We start from the raw sequence: 20,603 nt of genomic DNA on the forward strand, positions 1-20,603 counted from the left end.
CGGAGTTTAGCACTGGTGTCAAGGCTATCGTTCGGGTCGAAACTTGGTGACGGAAACTGCGAACGTGTCTGATATCGTATAGCCGTCGTGTTTACCCTTGAGTAGGGCGAATATCATGGCATTGGCTGGGAATTCAACTTACAAGTCCTCAAAGACAGGCTTACCAGGTGAATACCTCTCTATCTAAAATAAATTGGCCGCGGAAGGTGTTTGCACCACGCCTGCTATGGGAAAGAAGCTGAAAATGAAGCTACATACACAGGGAGGTATCGTCGAGTATCTTCGTCGGGCGGAAACGTATCTGAAAAGCAGTGAGAATTTGGACGAGGATCAAATCAAGTTCCGGTTAGAGAAACTGGAAGTCAAATGGAACGAATTTGAGGAAGTGCAGTCGGAGATCGAAAGCTGCGAGGAATTCGAGAGTAATGCTAAAGATCATCGGCGAATACGTGCTCAATTCGAGGCTACAACACAAGACTCTAGCGACTCTCTTGATCCTGCCAGCGCACATACAAATGTGCGACTGCCGCAAATAAATTTGCCTGAATTTTACGGCAATTAGGAAAAATCGCTTCCGTTTCATGATACATTCAGAGCCCTGATAGATTCTTCCCCACAATTGAGTAACATTCAAAAATTTCACTACTTACGGGCTTATCTCAGGGGGATGCACTTAGATTGGTCGATTCCTTTCCGATGAGTGATGCGAATTATAGGATTGCTTGGGATGGCTTGATCTCGCGATACTCCAACCGTTATCTTTTAAAAAACGTCATTTGAATGCGACGTTCGAGTACCCGAAAATGAAGAAGGCTTCCGCGGCGGCAATACACGATTTGTTTGATTGTTTTGAGCGGAATACATTGTTTTGAGCGGAATGACTTGTTTTGAGCGGAATTTTAGATCAGTTAGGAGATGTAACGAGCGGTTGGGGATCCATGCTGACGCACTTGATGGTCTCAAAGCTTTACGACAGCATGCAGGTATACACGATTTAATTGATTGTTTTGGCGGCAATACACCATTTAATTGATTGTTTGATTGTTCAACAATTTACCGGTTGACGAGAAGCTACACTTAACGAATTCAAAACGGCTGTGCAATATTTGTTTGGGACGGAATCATCTGGTGCGAGATTGCCCTTCCAAGTATCGATGTCGGACCTGTTCCAAGAAACACCACACTCTTCTTCATCCTAGATTTCCTGGATTCGGCTCAGCTACAACTTCGACAGCGAATCTAGCCAACAGCGCACCTGTCCTGCCAACTTCCTATATTTCAACGAATTCTGGTGGGTCATTGTCTAATTCGGTAGCGGCTATCTCTTCAAATATGGCGGTCGCACGTATTTTTGCTAACGGTGATGTTGACAATTAAAGACAATTGGGGAAGGAGTCAATACGCACGGGCGTTGCTGGATTCTGGATCACAGGCCAAGTTGATGTCGGAATGGCTCTGTCAGCTTCTAAAAATACCAAGACGCGACAAAAGAGTGGAGATAATCAGAATAGGACAATTTCGGCGGCAAGTAGCTTACGAAATTTCGGCAAACATCGTTTCAAGAATTCCAGATTTCTCTTTGTCGATGGATTTTTTGGTTTTGGGACAGGTTACAGATAACCAGCCATCTACATCTCTTCCATTAGCTAACTGGAAATCACCACAGGGAATAGATCTGGCTGATCCCGAATTCTACGTTTCTGGTGCTATCGACCTAGTGCTAGGTTCACAGATTTTCTATGATTTCCATCTGGTTGATGGTGGCCGGCTACAAATCCATAAGATCGATAAAGAATTGCCAGCATTCGTTAATACTGTGTTTGGTTGGGTGGCTGCAGGCGAAACGAACCTTTGTGAAGACTCCGGGAAGGTAAGCTGTCACTTGGCTTTGGCGGATCCTCTAGATAAGGCAATTGAGAAGTTTTGGATTATCGAAGAGCTTCAAGAAAAACCGTTGCGCTCACAGGAAGAAATGGAAATCGGGACGTTACGTGGCACAATATACAAAGCAAGTGGGTTTTAATGAGATGGTTGGCAAATCGAAGGGCACGGCTTTGCGACGATTCGAACAAATCGAAAGACGGCTTGAAAAGGATGCCAGTTTACGCAAACACTACGATGACTTCATGCAGGAATATATCGACTTGGGGCACATGAAAATTGTTGGAAGCGCAGACGAGGTTCCTGAGGCCGTTGGAACGGTTTGCTATCTTCCACATCTTCAAAGAATCCAGCACAACGACGAAGGTACGGGTTGTGTTCGATAGATCCGCCATGACATCTACGAACCATTCTCTGAATGATGCCGTTCTAACCGGACCGGTGATCCAGGACGAACTCTTCGACCTCATACTTCGATTCCGGAAGTACGCTGTGTTATTGGTCGCTAATGTGGAGAAAATTTACCGACACATCCGCATACACCCGGAAGATACTTCTCTACAGCGGATTTTATGGCGCTTTAATCCATCATCCTGTTAAAATCTACAAACTTCAGACTGTTACCTATGGGTTGGCACCCTCATCTTTTCTCGCAACCCGAGTGCTAAAGCAGATCACGATGGATTTTGGAGGTGTATACGAAACCGGCAGGCGCGAGCTGTTTCGGAAGATTTCTACATGGATGATTTTCTTTCCGGGGCAGACTCTACTGAGCAGGCTTTAAAGCTGCGTGATGAAGTTCAATCACTGATGTCAGAAGGCGGCTTTCAATTGAGGAAGTGGAAGCACTGAAGGATTTACCATCAGAGGTACTAGACGAAGCAGCCATGCTTCATTTTGAGTCGGATTAGAAGGTAAAGAGTCTAGGAGTTGCATGGAAGCCAGTACCAGATGAGTTCTGCATCGACGTACAACCAGTAGATCATGGTGGGCATTGGACTAAACGGAAAATCTTTTCAGCAATCGCGAAACTTTATGATCCTTTGAGGCTAGTGTCTTCTGTTGTCTCTGTTGTATCTGGGACGATCCAGTTCCGCAGGATAACGTGTCACAATGGTCGGATTTCTACACGCAACTTTAACTATTGCAAGGATTTAAGGTGCCCCGTTTCATATTTCTACCAGATATGCGAACAATCCAGTTTCACGTTTTCTGCGATGCATCAGAAGTCGGATACGGTGCATGCATCTATGCTCGATCTACCGGCAAGGAAGGGCAAGTCAGAGTGGAGTTATTCGCGTCGAAATCTCGCGTAGCACCACTGAAACGACTATCGTTACCACGGCTGGAGCTGTATGCTGCACTGTTGGGGGCTAAGCTTTACTCTAAGGTTTCTGCAGCGCTGAGGATGGAGGAAAATCCTTGCTGGTTCTGGTCGGACTCAATGGTTACCTTGCATTGGATACGCGCGTCGCCCAACACATGTCAAACATTCGTCGGTATTCGCGCGTCTGAGATTCAGTTGCTTACGCACGGCCACAGATGGAATCATGTCAAAGGATCCGAGAATCCCGCTGATCACATCTCACGTGTTATTTAACCTGATGAATTCATACACAACAATAATTGGCGGTGTGGTCCTTCATAGTTTCTAAACGAAAATCACTGGCCTCGAAATTCCACGCTGGATGCGCTACATGAAAGCATACTGGAGCGGAGAAAGACGGTAGCAGTGGCGCAAAATGCTCTAGCACCAGACCCGATATTCGAGCGATTCTCGTCCTTTTGGTACCTGGTTCACGTCACCGCATACATGTTCCGTTTTGTCCACCGCTGTCGTACGAAATCTTACAAGCACCATACGTTCCTTTCCACAAAAGAATTGCACAAAGCTAAAGAAGCGTTGGCCAAAGGAGTTCCACAGAACGAGTTTGCCCAGGAGTTAAAAGATTTGAAACTGAGCAAAACCGTATCACACCAGTCGACATTAAAGCTGCTGCGGCCGTTTCTTGACGAAAATGGAGTCATTCGTCTCTGGGGTCGGATTCAACATTCCAATGAGAACTACCATACCAATTATCCCATAGCCTTACCAAGCAAGCACCCACTATCTCGCCTCATCGCAGTTCATTTTCACACCCAGAATTTTCACGCTGGTCCTCGCATGACGTTGTATGCTATTCGTCAAGAGTTTTGGCCTGTAAGGGGAAGAGATCTGGTAAATGTCGTTTGTCATAACTGTTTCTGTCACCACCCTGTACCCGCAACTCCACCTCAAGGTCAACTGCCTAAGGCTCAAACAGTCTCCAGCTCTCCGTTTGCTACTTCGGATGTAGACTATTGCGGCCCGGTATACCTTAAACCCACCCACCGGCGTGCAGCCTCACGTAAAGTATTCATAGCCGTATTTGTTTGCTTCGTCACAAAAGCAGTCCATCTTGAACTTGTGTGCGACCTATCAACAGATACCTTCATAGCAGCCTTCCGTCGGTTCATCGCCCGGCGAGAAATGCCAGACGAAATATACTCCGACAATGGGAAAAAATTCCAGGGGGCGAAGAACAAAATCTCAGAAATGTACGACATGATCAACAATCAACGGAACAAGGAAATCATCACTGACGAATGCAGTCATCGTGGGATAGTTTGGCGTTTCATTCCACCAAAAGCACCGAATTTTGGAGGCCTCTGGGAAGCAGCAGTAAAAACAGCAAAAAGTTCGCTCCTGAAGACGATTGGCGGAACTCAGTTGTCTTTTGAAGATTTCGCCATTGTTCTCACGCAGATCGAAGAAAACATGAATTCGCGCCCACTTACACCACTCTCTGAAGATCCAACTGAACTGGATGTGTTGACTCCGGGTCATTTTCACATCTGATCATCTCTTGCCTGCTTGCCCAATACGTATTATTCAAGCGTCCCAGTAAACCGCTTACGTCACCATCAATTGTTGCAGAGTCAAATACAACGTCACTGAAAAAGATGGAGAAAGGAGTACCTGACGGAACTAAACAACCAACGAAAATCAACAACATCACCCGTACACATCCATGTAGGACAAATAGTTCTTCTTTTAGATGAGAACAAACCATCCATCGCTTGGCCGCCTGTCAAAGTTGTGTCCGTTTCACCAGGAGATGACAACGTCGTTCGTGTGGTTACAATTCGTACCAGAAATGGAGTGTACACAAGACCAACCTGCAAAATTTGCCCACTTCCATTTAATTGCGAAATCAGCGCAACAGCACAGGAGATGACAGCCTAAACGAGATGAAATATTCAGATTTGTTTATAGTTTAAATCATAAAATTAAATATTATTTGTAAATTAGCAAAACACAAATTTAGGTGGCCGGCAATGTTTACGATTAGTGTGTAGAGATAGGAAACGATAACTTTTATACACTAGGCAATCCGCATCGAACAGCTAGGTAGGCCAATTTTGCGATATCAAGAACGTCTGGTAGGTGGACTCTTTGTACACACACATTGCAATCGGTCACCATAGTAATTTTGTGCTAGGGAAAAGTAAATTTTGCTAAGAATAAGTTAGTTATATTTATAATAAAGTTAAGATTAAATAGAAAAAGGGTGCAGAATAAAAACAGTGTTTGCCGTGAAAATAACTGTGTATTACTTACCTGTGGACTTACTTGGAGCCGTTGTTTGTCCCCGGATATCAACTAGCCTGTTTAATAGAACGAATGTTCCGCGGGTGAGGATAAAGGAAGATTTCGGTGGAACGCTTATTGGTGAGGTCACAACAGTGCCTATAGCATCTTGTACGACAGATTTGAGCACCCAGGACACTATGCTTCTATGAATGACATCATCCTCAACTATTTAAAGGATATCATTCCTCGAGCGAGTTCATTTTCCCGTCGAACGTCGGGCCGTAAAGAACAGCAGTAGCAATCAGGCATGTTGAAAATGCGCTGCGATGAGTGCTGCATTTGATCACTGCTACCGCTGGGGTGGGGACGACGACAGGTCTAGGTATCAAGCAGCCATGCGCTCGTGATGTCTCCTTTCAATGGATCTGCCTGGCTGATTGGCTCATTCTCTGGTCGAACGTCAAAGCGGAGACGATAGCAGTAGCCAACAGATATATTTAAATTATGCAGTGCACTGTGTACTGCTTTGCACACCACAACTGTCAGTATGCCGTTGCGATGAATCTAGTACCGCGTTGCTTTTTGCGACACTAGAGTTTATAATCTGACAAAAAACAAATCGACGGTTCTCATATTTGGAAAGCCGATTGTTTTGAGCTTCGTGGAACACCTTGAAACTCGGCGTATTTACACCGACACAATCTCTTGCTGATTTCGATTTATTTAGGTACTCGTTCCGCATAAAAGATTAAAATTTGTGCGTATCTAAAATGTTGAGCCCTACCCGAGCAAAGTCCAGCATCAAAATTACAGCCAATAGACAACATATTTTGATATCAAGCATCAAATTGAAATCTTATTTTGATATCAGTTTAAACTTTTTCAGATATGACATCATATTTTGATCTCATTTTGATGTGATTACATTTTTAGAAAAAAATGTTTGTTTCTATTTCTTTGACAAACATCAAATTGATTAATTATTTTGTTATCAATGAAATATTTCACCATCTCAATGAGTTTTCAATTTGCTTTCACTGATAGCATAAATAGTTTTCTGTTTGATGTAATAGTGCAATTTTTCTTCTTTCGATTTTGATCTTTTAACCGTTAAAACGACTAAAATGATAACAACCTGAGCAATCATTCTCTACTACATCACAACATCAAGTTTAGTTCTCAATTTGTTATCAGACTCTGCTCGGGTAGTTAGCTCGACCCATATCGTAACCCTACCCATTGGGGCCGTACACAAATGACGTAGCTTTTTTTCGACGAATTTCAACCCCTCCCTTCCCCTCGTAGCATTTTGTCACAATATTCCCCCTCGTCACACATCACACAATGAAAAAAAAAACGAAGAAAAAATACATTTAAATCAGTACCTTTGAAACACCTCTTCGGAAAATCATCACTTGTACCATTTTTGGAAGAAAAAAATCTGAGAATTCAAATGATTTCATTCTTAAATTGGACAAAATACGGAAAGTTTGGGTTTTGGGGTATTTAAACCCCACAATCGCCTATTTTTTAATAAAAAAACCTTATATATCTGATCCACGCAGGAAATCGTACATGACTTGTACTAATTAATACGTAAAAAACCTGTTTTAATCCTCCTAGCGGTACAATTGTGCCCTTCTCATTTCTCTAAACTATGGCACGGAAGCTTTTTATGTTCAACATAATTGTGGAAATGTCCATTACATTCTTAGTACACTTTGCACTTATACACAATGGCTTGCCAGCCACGAACTTGATGAGCTACGTGTCGACGGTGAAACACTTGAAACAAAAAAATATCGTACTCCATTAGCCTAATCAGCATTAGATCAATTTTATCTGCTTGCTATCTCATTTTGTCATGCGGGGGTGGGTATGTGAGGAGGACGAAAGTCCCATGAACGAACGACTCCCCAGCTTAAATTGGTATGCTTTGTGATATAGTGGTGGTATAAAGATGATGGGGTTGAAGGGGAGGGGTATGAGGGCTGGACGGGGTGGTGGTCTGAGGGGTGATTTAAGAAGATTTTTAAACCATCCTTAAACCATCAACTACGCCCCTGTTTAAATCCAGAAACCTTAAGCGAGTCAGAAAAAATTAGGTTGACGGGATTAAGTTGACGTTTTTCAGAGTGATTGCATAACCTTTCTATATGAGAAAGGCAAAAAAGTGCCAAAATCCAAAAAAGTGAATCGTCGTCAAATTTTTTTTCGAGTTTGCATCAAATCTCGACGTTTCATGCACCTTGAAAACATTTAGCATCAAAAATAAAAATTCTATTTTTAATTTTTCCTATAGTTTATATGAGAAATTTCTGTGTGGCCGCACTCTTAAACCCGTAATTCAGGAACCAGAATTCCGATCGATCCAAAATTCAGTAGCAGAATGGGAAGGTTGCACCTTTCATTTGAGACTAAGTTTGGGCAAATCGGTCCAGCCATCTCTGAGAAAAATGAGTGACATTATTTGGCACATACGCACATACATACACATATATACAGACTTTTTCCGATCTCGATGAACTGAGTCGAATGGGATATGACACTCGGCCCTCCGGGCCGGGATTAAGTTGACGTTTTTCAACCAGAATTCCGATCGATCCAAAATTCAATAGCAGCCGATGGGAAGGTTGTACGGTCCAGCCATCTCTGAGAAAAATGAATGACATTATTTGACACATACGCACATACATACACACACATACACACACATACACACACATACACACAGAGAGACTTTTTCCTATCTCGACGAACTGAGTCGAATGGAATATGACACTCGGCCCTTCGGGCCGGGATTAGGTTGACGTTTTTCAGAGTGATTGCATAACCTTTCTATATGAGAAAGGCAAAACCTCAGGAAGCTAATGAAAGTATTTCCATCTCGGGCAGAATACGGGAAGTTGGGGAATTGGGATCTTTTAAATCAGAAATCTTATTGTATTAATCAATTCCTGAATCGCTATTATTTATTAACGAAGTCGTATGTAAAATATCATCCTAATTGAATAAAAATCTCAGAAATTAACTGAGGTGGTTTGATTTTAAATATAAAACAGAAAATTGTGGATTTGTGATACTTAAACACCAAAATCATCTATTTTTTATAAAACAGTTTACATCTCTGATTTACGCTGGAAATCATACATGAATTGTACCGATTATAACGTAAACAAACGTCAGAAAGCTAATAAAAGTATGTTTATCTTGGGCAGAATACGGGAAGTTGGGGTTTTTGGACATTTTGTCGTTCGTATTACAGTATTTCAACTATGTTTGGTATTATCTCGACTATTCTTCAATAAATGTACATGCAATGCAATATTTTTAATGTTGAAACACTCAGTAATTGATCCAAAAATTGTTTCATTATTGGTGAAATACAGGAAGTTTGGGATATTAGACCTTTTGATTCAGAAATCTTATTGTATTAGTAAATACCTGAATCGCTATTATTTACTAACAAAGTTGTATGTAAAATATCATCTTAATTGAAAAAAAAACTCAATAAATTAGCTGAGTTAATTTGATTTTAAATATAAAGCGGGAAGTTAGGGTTTTGTGACACATGAACCCCAAAATCATTTTTTTATAAAACACGCTGGAAATCATACATGTGTACAGACGTGGCCGACGGTGGCCACTGATTATCAAACTTGCAGGTGATAGTTTATCGATCAAATGAGTTAACACACAAACACAATTATGAACCTAAACTTTCTTAGGTTTATTGCCTATACCCATTCTGCACGTCACGCGTCTGTTACGCGTAATTACCATTGACTACTTCGAAACCTAGGCACAGAATGATCACCGTCCAAATCACTTTCGCTTCAGCTTAATCTACGCTCAAAATAATTCTTTTTCTAAATCCCTGAGTGGCTTATTTCCGATTAAGCAGATCACTGCTCCTCACAATTACCTTCTACCCACTGACTTCCTACAATTTGGCCCAAAAGACTTTTATCATTTCGTCTGTGTAGACTTTTCTCTGAGAGAGTCTCAGACCAAAACAAAACATTTTTCTTTGCTCGCGAGAGTAAAGACCCCGGTGGATGAATCCGTAGTTCATTATGATTCACACTCGGAAGTCCTTATTTTCTGCAACAACGTCGCCATCGCGGCTAGCACCAAAAAGTTTTGTTTAACTAAACAAATTGTTCAGTCGACTTTGTAAGCATATGGCTTGAAAAGCGCTAGTACATCAAAATATCAGCTCAGGTTAAGGCTATAGCTGGTGATGTAACCCAGCAAATTAGCTTCCATGGTGCATCACTTGGTGAAATTTTGCCAGAGTTGATTCTGGCCAAAAACTATGGGCGCAGCATGCCCCCTTACTTACTGAGCTTGATGTTGCCTCGGAGAGACGCATCATCAAGGCGATTGAGTAGGTTACTAAATAAAAAGGAATGTGTTAAAAGTCTATTGCGTCCTAATACCTAAGATTGCCATTACAAAATTATGTTTCTTATTACTATTAGCAAAAAACAGAATATTTACAATTTTCTTTCATAGTCTTTTCATTTTTGTTTTAATATCCTAACTTTACGATGGTCCTAGTGTGCACCCCTGTTGTCCTTCTCGCGACTCGTGTTGTGCTTCTACCGATGTTTTCACCAGTGTCGCCACCAGTGAGCTGCTGCTTTCTCTCGGGTCGATAGTGATTTTCGGGAGTTCGATCTCGAGGCACCTTCTCTTGTCTCGACGTCTTCATTATGGTTTGCTGTTTTCCGCCTTCCTGGCGTATTGATTTCTGCTGTCCTCCCACCTGGCATTCGATTAATTTCATTTACGTTTGTGACCCTTCGTATCAGTCAGAATTTGACGTTTCTGACTGTGCCTTCCTTTTGTTATTACATCGGATTGTCCGACCACCAGTGTCTAACATGACGATGGGCTTTCTTTCAGCGCAAAATCGGTTTTGGGATTCCGACTGCGTCTAGTGCTTCATTATTGGTGCGGTGGACTGGGCTTGAGATTTTCTCCAGTCGTGTCGTCTTTCGGTAATTCACCGCGGCCGGAGGTTATAATAGTTCCGACTGGGGCAATGTATATGTATTGACCCGACATCAGTCGGATTGTAGTGTCTCGACTGTGCAGTAGAGTGACAAGAAAAAAATGACCCCTATCGGCCCACCCCTGACTTGATTTCTAGTCCCACCAGGAATACCTGCTCCAAATTTGAAGGAAATCGGACAAGTCTAGCTACCGGACCAACGCTCCTGAAGTTTGCATGGGATTTTTAGACAATTTACATGGAGCAAAACCACTACCTCACATTTTCACCATCAAGCGGCACTGTATGCATGATATCAACACTGTAAGTGAAAATAAGAAAGATAATTTAATTATCTACAACTTTGTCGAAGACTACTAACAAACCCGGTTTTGTCAAAAGAAGTTATTAAACTTTTAACGAAGTGATGTCTGAGTCAGTTTTGTATGGGGCCAAGTAGCGCATGGTTGTGTATCAGTACCCAATTCCCGCGAACAAAATATTTTTGTGGAATAAGGGTTAAATTTAGCTCAATAGTATGTTCAGAAGAATTATAGTAAATAATACGAGTCATGTTGCGATTAAAAATATTTTATTTCCACATGCTACCGCATATAGGGCGCCAACACTAACTTTTCAACGGAGAGAGATAGAAATTAGGTGTCCTCTACAAAGTTGTAGAACGGGCATTTTTCAGTAATTCTTTCGAACATGTCGATCTTCTATCTCTCTTCTATGAAAAGTTAGTGTTGGCGCCCTCTATGCGGTCACAGATGGAACTAAATTTTCTAATCAAAATATGACTCGTATTATTTACTATAATTCTTTTGAACATACTATTGAGCTAAACCTAACCGTTATTTCAGAAAAATGTTTAGTTCGTAGGAATCAAGTACTGATACAAAAGCATGCGCTGCTAGGCCCCATGCAAAACTGACTCAGACATCCCTTCGTTAAAAGTTCAATAACTTCTTTTAACAAAGCCGGATTGACTAGTAGTCTTCGACAAAGTTATAGACAATTAAAATATCTGTCTTATTTTCACTTACAGTGATGATACGATGCATACAGTGCTACCTAGCGGTAAAAATGCGAAATAGTGGGTTTTCTCCAAATAAATTGTCGAAAAATCCCATACAAACTTTAGGAGCGTTGGTCCGGTATCAAGGGTCAGGGGTGGGCCGATTGAGTTTTCAAAAAAATATTATTTTTCTGGGCAGTCTACTGTGCAGCCTGCTTCTTGTTCTTGCATCATCGGTCAGAGTGTAGTGTTCCTACCGAAGTACTTTATATATAATCATATGGCCGTAGCCGGACTGTGATGTCCCGACTGTGTCCTGTTTTCGCTTGAATTTTGAAGTGAGCCGGATATTGACTGCTCCGACTCCACTCCCTACGCCTTCTTCTCTCTTCTAGTTGCTTATGCTTATTCCATGACAGGTTGGCTTCCGTTTTCTGGTTGTCTGCTACGGCGCCCCTCAATCGTTCCCGTCACCACCTTCGACTAGTCCATCCTTATCGAACGCGTTGGGTAGTCTAAGATAGCTACCTTAATCCATCCTTGTCGAACGCGTTGGGTTGTGCTCGTGACTACCTTCTCCACAGGGGACACACTGCTCCGGACTTCTGCTTACACTTGGCAAATCAAATAAAGAGCGACACACGATTTACACACCCCGAAGCTTCTAAAGCAATGATTGAAACTTTTAATGACAAGGCCCTTGACGCTTTCGTCAGAGGACTTGATGGTGATATTGGAAAATTCTTGAAGAATCATAGACCTGATTCATTGGCTTCTGCATACGCCTATTATATTTCCTTCCAAAACATAGAATTTAGGAAAAACTTGACCAAAGCAAGAATACCAGAAACACCGCAAGGACCAAGAAATATGATTCCTTTAACTACACCCAGGATACCACCAAGACTATCTCCAAGACCAATCCCCCAATTAATCCCAATAAAATCATTTGTGCAAAAGCAACAAATGTATCAAAAACCTTTCCAACAACAGCAAATGTTTGCACGACCCTTCCAACAGCAACATATGTATAATCCCAAACCTTTCCCGCAATCACAATTTTTCAATCCCAGACCTTTCCAACAACAACAAGCTTTTAACCCAAAACCTAAAATTCCACCAAGAAATAACTTCCAAAAACCAGAGCCGATGGAAGTTGACCAATCAATTCGTATCAAAATCCCCCTTTGAAAAGACCAAGATTATTTAACATAGCGACAAATGAAACCCCTTACCCAGAACAAACTACTAAAGAAGAAATAGAATCAACTAATGAAAATGAACTCGTTGAAATCACTTCAGATGATTGGAAACAAGCAATGGAAAGATACCTTCAATTAATAGAATCCCAAGTAACCGAAACTAATGCAGATGAACATGAAACAGAGTTTTTTTTGTTTTAGAATAAACTCGACATTACCATACACCTTATACTATCGTTATCCTACAAAACCATTGAAAATTATAGTTGATACTGGATCAAATGAAAATTATATTTATCCTAGGTTTACAAAAATCTATCACACGGTAAGTAAACCCTTCTCCGTCTCATCAGTCGGAGGAGATATCTTATTAACCAAATACTCACAAGGTAAGTTCTTTTATCCTTATAATGTTAACATAATTAAATTTTTCCATATGGCAGAGCTTAAGACTTTCGATGCTGTTATAGGACACGACACATTGAAAGAATTAAAAGCAGTCATTGATACCTCAAAGGATTAATTGATTCTTCCAGGGAAACACATAACACCACTACAACAACATCACTTTCAACAAATAAATAAAATAATTATAAGAGATGAACATTTACAAAAACCAGAAAAAATCCTATTACAAGAATTTTTAGAAAATTTTCAAGATTTATTTCAGCCAGCCGATGAAAAACTACCATTCACCACACGCATAAAAGCCGAAATCAGAACTACCGATGACAACGCTGTATATAGTAAATCATATCCGTACCTACAAGCTTTAAAATCAGAAGTCGCAAAACAAATTGATATACTACTCAAAGATGGTATAATTCAACCATTCAGATCTCCCTACAATTCCCCCGTTTGGATTGTACCAAAAAAACTTGACGCATCTGGAGAAAAAAAAAATATATAATGGTTATTGACTACAGGAAAATTAACTCGAAAACTATCAGTGATAAATACCCTATCCCTGATACATCTGCAGTTCTAGCAAACCTTGGCAATAACAAATATTTCACTACATTGGATCTTGCATCTGGATTTCACCAGATACCAATGAACAAAAAGGACATAGAAAAAGCTGCATTTTCCGTTATTAATGGAAAATACGAGTTTGTTCGTAAGCCCTTTGGATTAAAAAATGCACCAGCAATTTTTCAAAGAGTTATGGACGATGTTCTACGAGAACATATTGGAACAATATGCCATGTATATATTGATGACATAATAATATTTTGAAAAACTTTCGAAGAACATTTACAAAATTTAAAAATGGTTTTTGAAACAGTTTGTAAAGCGAATTTCAAGATACAGTCAGATAAATCTGAATTTTTAAGATCAGAAGTTGAACTCTTAGGATTTATTGTTTCAGAAGACGGTTTGAAATCCAACATGAAAAAAGTGGAAAGCATCCAAAAATACCCCGAACCAAAGAATCTAAAAGAACTAAGAGCATTTCTCGGCCTTTCAAGATACTATAGACGTTTTGTTAAGGATTATGCTAAAACAGCAAAACCCCTAACAAAATTTTTAAGAGGAGAGGATGGCCATAGCCAGATTTCAAAAAACTAAACCAAAAACCATGCAATACCAACTAGATGAAGAAGCAAGAAAAGCGTTCCAGCTTCTGAATAGGGTTGCCACCCCTCCGGGTTTGACCCGGAGACTCCGGTTTTCGGGAGCGATCTCCAGTCCTCCGGGTTTCACATCAATTTCTCCGGGTTTGGTGGGAACAATAATATTTTCATTTTTTTAGAATTAATTGATTCTTTACAAAATATTTAAAAAGTCTAAGTTAACTATTACTCTGGTTCAGTTTTTTTTCGACTAACCTTCATTTCAAAGTGGCGAAGATGAGTGAGTTCAACAAATATTGCTGATTTCTTTCACAAAGCAATGAATATGAAAAACAAATCAAATTTACTACAAATCAAGGAAAGTAATATTTCGCTATATGCTACAATTGAAATGTAGCATCCTACTAAGTCGATCAAAATGATGTAAAAAAGTCATTTTGGTGCAATTTTACCAAATCACATCACTGTTAGTGGTGCTTATCACCCGCTGCACCAAGGTATGGCAGATTTATCCAATTGACTAGGTCAACATCAAACGAGTTCTTCTCGTGTTGTTGCTACTCCTGCAGCAACCCTTAACTGTTGGCTAGGGAGGTGAGTTTTGCCCTTTTGTTGTTACCTCTGGTGATGAATAACCGACACCACATAGTGCTTAGTGTTAGTTATGGAGGAGAGCAATCCTCGTTCGACTTATCCTCCACAGCGAGAGTTGGTGCTTTTGTATTCTTGGCACTTAGTCCGGGAAGTGAAATACTGCACCAAATTAAACCAACAAAATCGTTCATAAATGTGAAAAATTCACAACTACGTTACAGTAGTAATAAAAAGCGATTAAAGTGCTCTAAAATGCCGAGCAATCGCTTTGATTCCAATTTCCACTCAAAATCCACCACCCCCCAGGTCAGTGAAAATGTATTTTCATTCCCAAATTTCGAAAACCCTTTGAATTTATTTGGCACTTTTGTTGCTGGTAATAATACAGTGGCGAGGGTATGTGAACAGATTGCGCTCTGCCGCAACAAATTAACAACAGATGGAGAAAGACCCATTGCCTTTATTTCACGCACCTTATCCAAAACAGAAGAAAATTACGCAACAATCGAAAAAGAAATGCTAGCCGTAGTTTGGGCACTACACTCATTAAGAAATTTCATTTACGGAACAAAATTGCATATCTATACTGATCATCTTCCTTTGACATTTACATTATCACCTAAAAACAATAATGCTAAATTAAAACGATGGCAAGCATTTCTAGAAGAACATGACTACACGATGCACTACAAACAGGGAAAAGCAAATGTAGTAGCAGACGCACTCTCACGTATCCAAATCAACTCATTGACGCCTACACAACATTCATACCATCAACCGAAGCTCCAATTAACGTTTTTCGAAATCAACTTATTTTCAAAATTGGTCAAAACACTAGTCACGAATTAAATATCCCTTTCGAAAATTACAAAAGATACATTTTCACAGAGCCAAGATTCACTGTCGAATTCCTGAAGGAAAAAATGAGAAGTTATTTAATCCCAGCTATTCTGAACGGAATGATGACAGATGAACCAATAATGGGCACAATACAGGAAATCTACAGATCTAATTACAATCCGAAAATCCCTAAAGTTCGGTACTCGCAAAAACTTGTACATGATTTATCAGAACCAGAAAAACAATTAGAAGAGATTAAAAAATTCATAACTTTGTACACAGAAATGCTAGAGAGAATTCATTTCAACTTATAAAACAGTATTTTTTCCAAAATTAACAAAGATTACATAACAGTACGTAAAAACATGTGAGATTTGCAAAACCGGAAAATACGAGAGAAACCCTCCTAAATTCAACCCAGTAAAAACACCAGTTCCAACATATCCAGGAGAAATCATTCACATTGATATTTTTATGTATAACCTTTAAAATCTCTTCATTACTTCAATTGGCAAATTCTCAAAATTCCTTAAGGTCAGAAGCATTAAGTCAAGTTGATGCTGATGTAATGGAAATGGTTAATTTGTGTGCTGCGCTTACTGCTAACGGCGATACTGTTAAGAGAATTGCGGATGTAATGGCTCAAACCTTCCCGTACCATGATTATCTTTTGAAAACTAACAGCAAACCGACAAAAATTTTAACTGAGTTCCCGCATCTCTGCGGATTCAATGGTATCATGGTAAGCTCACGTATAAACATTCAATCGCTATGATAGCTCATAACTAAGCTGACCAACTCTGCCGAAAAAATCCGTACACCATGCGGACTGTGTGGCTGACCATGGTGAGTGATCGCGCTTCGTTGCAGAATGGTGTACGGATTTTTTCGACATAGTTGTTCAGCTTACTCATAACCTCCATATCTCCAAAAAATAAGCCTTACCTGGTACGAAAGCTTTTAAAATCTCTTTCATCTTAGCCAGTTCATCTGCTAATTTTCAGACTACAAACTCCACTGAACAATATGAACATCTCCAGAAAAGTGTATTTGCCATCTTCATGTTCCATACTTTATGCCTTCGAAGATAACTGAAGGCGCATTGGTTATCCGCCTGCAAAGTTCGAATTACTTGACCGCAGGAGGAAGTGGCTATTTTCCTGAATTAGTTATAAGGATTATATTATGACCCTACGGAATTCTTTCTGTCCGGTATGACCATAATGCACAATTCAAGTGTCAAACCGCCGTTTACCGATTCGACTTTCTTCTTTTACCATGAATTTTGCTAGTATAATACAGTCGTGATTCGCTGATTGGGCCACAGCCTCTGTCCAATTAACGAATTTGATTCGCTAGTTCCCAGTTCCCATTCCGGAACCGGTTCAGATTTCTGAATGGAGTCAGAATAGATTCCAACTCAAATGTAACAACCGATTACGACTCAATCGGTTTCGGAATCGGTTGTTGCATTTGAGGTGGAATCTATGCTGACTCCATTCAGGATTCCGAATCAAATTCCGAAAGGTTTGACTGGGTTGGACCGACTGACAAATTTTAAAAACTCTCTAAAGGAGACGTTAATAGTGTTGGGTAGTGCGTTTGTTCACATCTCTATTTGTTGTCAGATTGATTGTCAAAGCAAATTTGACATGAGATTTCGACGTTGAGATGCTTTTTAGTTGGACAATGGACCAACTAGCGGAGTTCCAACTAAAAAGCGGTCCAGTTAATGACCAACCAGTCAATCACGACTGTAATACAATAAGTTGAAATCGTACCATCTGAAGCTTCCGAAACAATATAAAATATGTACTAGACAGGAGAGAATAACTCTAACTCTCTAACTCTTTATCAAACTAGCACCGAATTTCAAACCTTATAAAAATACTATTTTCCCCGTCGGAAACAATTTCTGTTGAATTGTTCCCGACCAGGTTGAGTGGAGAGCTTTAATATCCCGTGATGTTTCCCGTGGTTAGGTTTACATTTCATGAAAACTGCCATTTTTATGTAGACTCATTTCCCGCCACGGGATTTGAAAGCCCGAACTCCATTTAAAATACACAGGGACCCAAATCCCATCGACGGCGTCTGTTGTTGAGTGGTAAGCGTGACCGCCACTCACCCCAGTTGTTCTGAGCTCAATCCCAGCAGAGGTCGTTTAGATTTTTCTGAGGTAAATAAATTCTATGGTCACGTCTTCCTTCGGAAGGGAAATAAAGCCGTTGGTTCCCGGTCTATGAGTTGATATCTAGTCCAGATAATGGGAGTGTCAGCTCTCTGGCGTCGTCGGTGTTTGGCCTTGCAGCGGAAATAGGAAAATAACTAGAACTAGAAGAAGAAGAAATCCCCCGACACGTTTCTCGAACTGTAAACTAGCCTTAAGCCTTTTTACGTCGTTTACTTGATGCGATTTAATCTGATAATAACATTATAATATTGTGTTTTAGATCCAACAAGCCTTTGAACGGATAGTGCAAAATGTAGATCACCAAGCTGACATCGAAGCTCAAACAGGGCCTTCTTTTGGATGACATATTTAATGACGTTGAAAAATGTAAGTATAGTCGTGATTCGCTGATTAGGCCACACCTCTGTCCAATTAACTAATTTGATTCGTTAGTTGGACCGACTGACAGATGTCAAAAACTCTCCAAAGGAGACGTTAGTAGTGTAATTGCATCTATTCACATCTCTAATAATTTTCAGATTGTTTGTCAAAGTAAATTTGACATAAGATTTTGACATTCAGATGCTTTTTAGTTGGACAATGCACAGTGTTTTAAAACGTCGTTTTCGTGCTCAAAATTAATAACGTCTAAACCGTCAACTTTAGAAGTATAGTTTGTTCGGAGAAGTTGTTGTCTTTATGGTAGCGCATCTACAGGAGTATATCGTTCAGTGATTAATTCACCTATAAGTGATATACGAAATTTATTTTCCGAACTAATCAAGATAGAGACTTTATGTCTTCGGTAAAGTTGTAGCAAATATTACTACAAAAGAAAGTGCTGAAGGCACCATATATCTATCTTTTATAGTTTACATGTTATGGAACATATTATATGGAAGACCCCTTAAAATTAGTTTTTTCATGATAACTTTTTTAGGCATTCTCCTATCTTCTTGGAATCTTCCACAAAGTTGTTTGCGGTATCAAAACACTTATTTTTGTTTAACATAATTACCTCCTATCTGTCGTATTTAAAAAGATATTCCAAATTATACAATATTTTTGGGGTAACTTCCACCTTAAATAACTAGTTAAGGAGCAAAAAGGAGCAAACAACATCATACCATACTGAAAGTACTAGCTTTTTACTTTCATATAGTGGTCCGATTGTTAGTCGACGCGATTCTCCCCGCGTGTTATGTTTTAAAAACAATATGGCCTCTCAGCGGTATAAAATGAAATATTCATGCGCACTGCGACAAGTAGCTTCATCTTTTCATAATAAATTGCATAGAACACGTTCGCCAATAACAATAACGCAATGTAGTTTGCCTTTCAAAAATCGAAGTGTAGATTTGAATGTATTTAATAATGTTGATATTTTCATTTTAAACTAGATAAATCAATTTGTTTTCAAAAATCGTCTTCTCCGTCATCTTCAGAGCTTTCCTCTTCCGCCAGTAGAGCTTTAGCGTCTTCTGAAAATCGTTTAAGGTTTTTTTGGCCATCCCTTCTCGAACACACGATATGCGACGTTTCGCACTTTGATCTTGTATGTGGTCATAGATCCCTTTTCTTTTTTTGCACATAATATATAATCGATGAAGCTGCTTGTCGCAGTGCACATGAATATTTCCTTTTATACCGCTGAGAGAGCATATTGTTTTGAACATAACACGCGGGGAGAATCGCGTCGACTAACAATCGGTCCACTATATGAAAGTAAAAAGCTAGTACTTTCAGTATGGTATGATGTTGTTTGCTCCTTTTTGCTCCTTAACTAGTTGTTTAAGGTGGAAGTTACCCCAAAAATATCGTAAAATTTAGAATATCTTTTTAAATACGACAGATAGGAGGTAACTATGTTAAGCAAAAATATGTGTTTTGATACCGCAAACAACTTTGTGGAAGATTCCAAGAAGATAGGAGAATGCCTAAAAAAGTTATCATGAAAAAACTAACTTTAAGGGGTCTTCCATATAATATGTTCCATAACTTGTAAACTATAAAAGATAGATATATGGTGTCTTCAGCGCTTTCTTTTGCAATAACATTTGCTACAACTTTGCTGAAGACACAAAGTCTCTATCTCAATTAGTTCGGAAAATAAATTTCGTATATAACTTATAGGTGAATTAATCACTAAACGATATACTCCTGTAGATGCGCTACCATAAAGACAACAACTTCTCCGAACAAACTATACTTCTAAAGTTAACGGTTTAAACGCTATTAATTTTGAGCACGAAAACGACGTTTTAAAACACTGTGCAATGGTCCAACTAGCGGAGGTCCAAATAAAAAGCGGCCCAGTTAAAAAACATGTCCAACCAGCGAATCACGACTGTATTGATAACAAATATTGCAACATAATTCATTATATCAAAGCTTTGCTTCGCCTATTTAAATAATATTACATTACATTTTACTGCTACAGTTGAAATTCCATCTTTAATGGTATTGCAAACATTATAAAGCAATATTACATGTCATAAGTCTTCATAATAACTTTAATTTTTGCACAACTCAAACGCGCGAGATTAAGGTCTGTTGTCTATAGTGATGTTAAATCTCTCCATAAATGATTTGCAGATTAAACACTACGTCCTGATCCCAAAAGAATATACACCAATTTGTCAAACCAGCTCCTCGCCATGCCTTCCGCTATAGTAGCTGGATCTATGTTGAATATCGCTCTTGTCA

The 20,603-nt window shown here is 39.6% G+C and overlaps 1 protein-coding gene across 1 annotated transcript; it reads left to right on the forward strand.

The window, feature by feature from the left end:
- Positions 1-2,027: 2,027 nt before the first annotated feature.
- Positions 2,028-4,759, forward strand: LOC131680077 (uncharacterized). The gene is made up of 2 exons (XM_058960799.1): positions 2,028-2,247; positions 3,762-4,759. The coding sequence occupies exons 1-2, from the start codon at positions 2,028-2,030 to the stop codon at positions 4,757-4,759; spliced, it is 1,218 nt and encodes a 405-aa protein (XP_058816782.1).
- Positions 4,760-20,603: the final 15,844 nt, after the last annotated feature.

Source organism: Topomyia yanbarensis, chromosome 2, assembly GCF_030247195.1.
Source record: "Topomyia yanbarensis strain Yona2022 chromosome 2, ASM3024719v1, whole genome shotgun sequence".
Taxonomy (NCBI): Eukaryota; Metazoa; Arthropoda; class Insecta; order Diptera; family Culicidae; genus Topomyia; species Topomyia yanbarensis.

Coding starts and splice junctions, on each gene's coding strand:
- LOC131680077 (XM_058960799.1), top strand. CDS start 2,028: ATGGTTGGCAAATCGAAGGGCACGGCTTTGCGACGATTCGAACAAATC. Junction 2,248..3,761: donor AATCCAGCACAACGACGAAG/GTACGGGTTGTG, acceptor TTTCCACAAAAG/AATTGCACAAAGCTAAAGAA.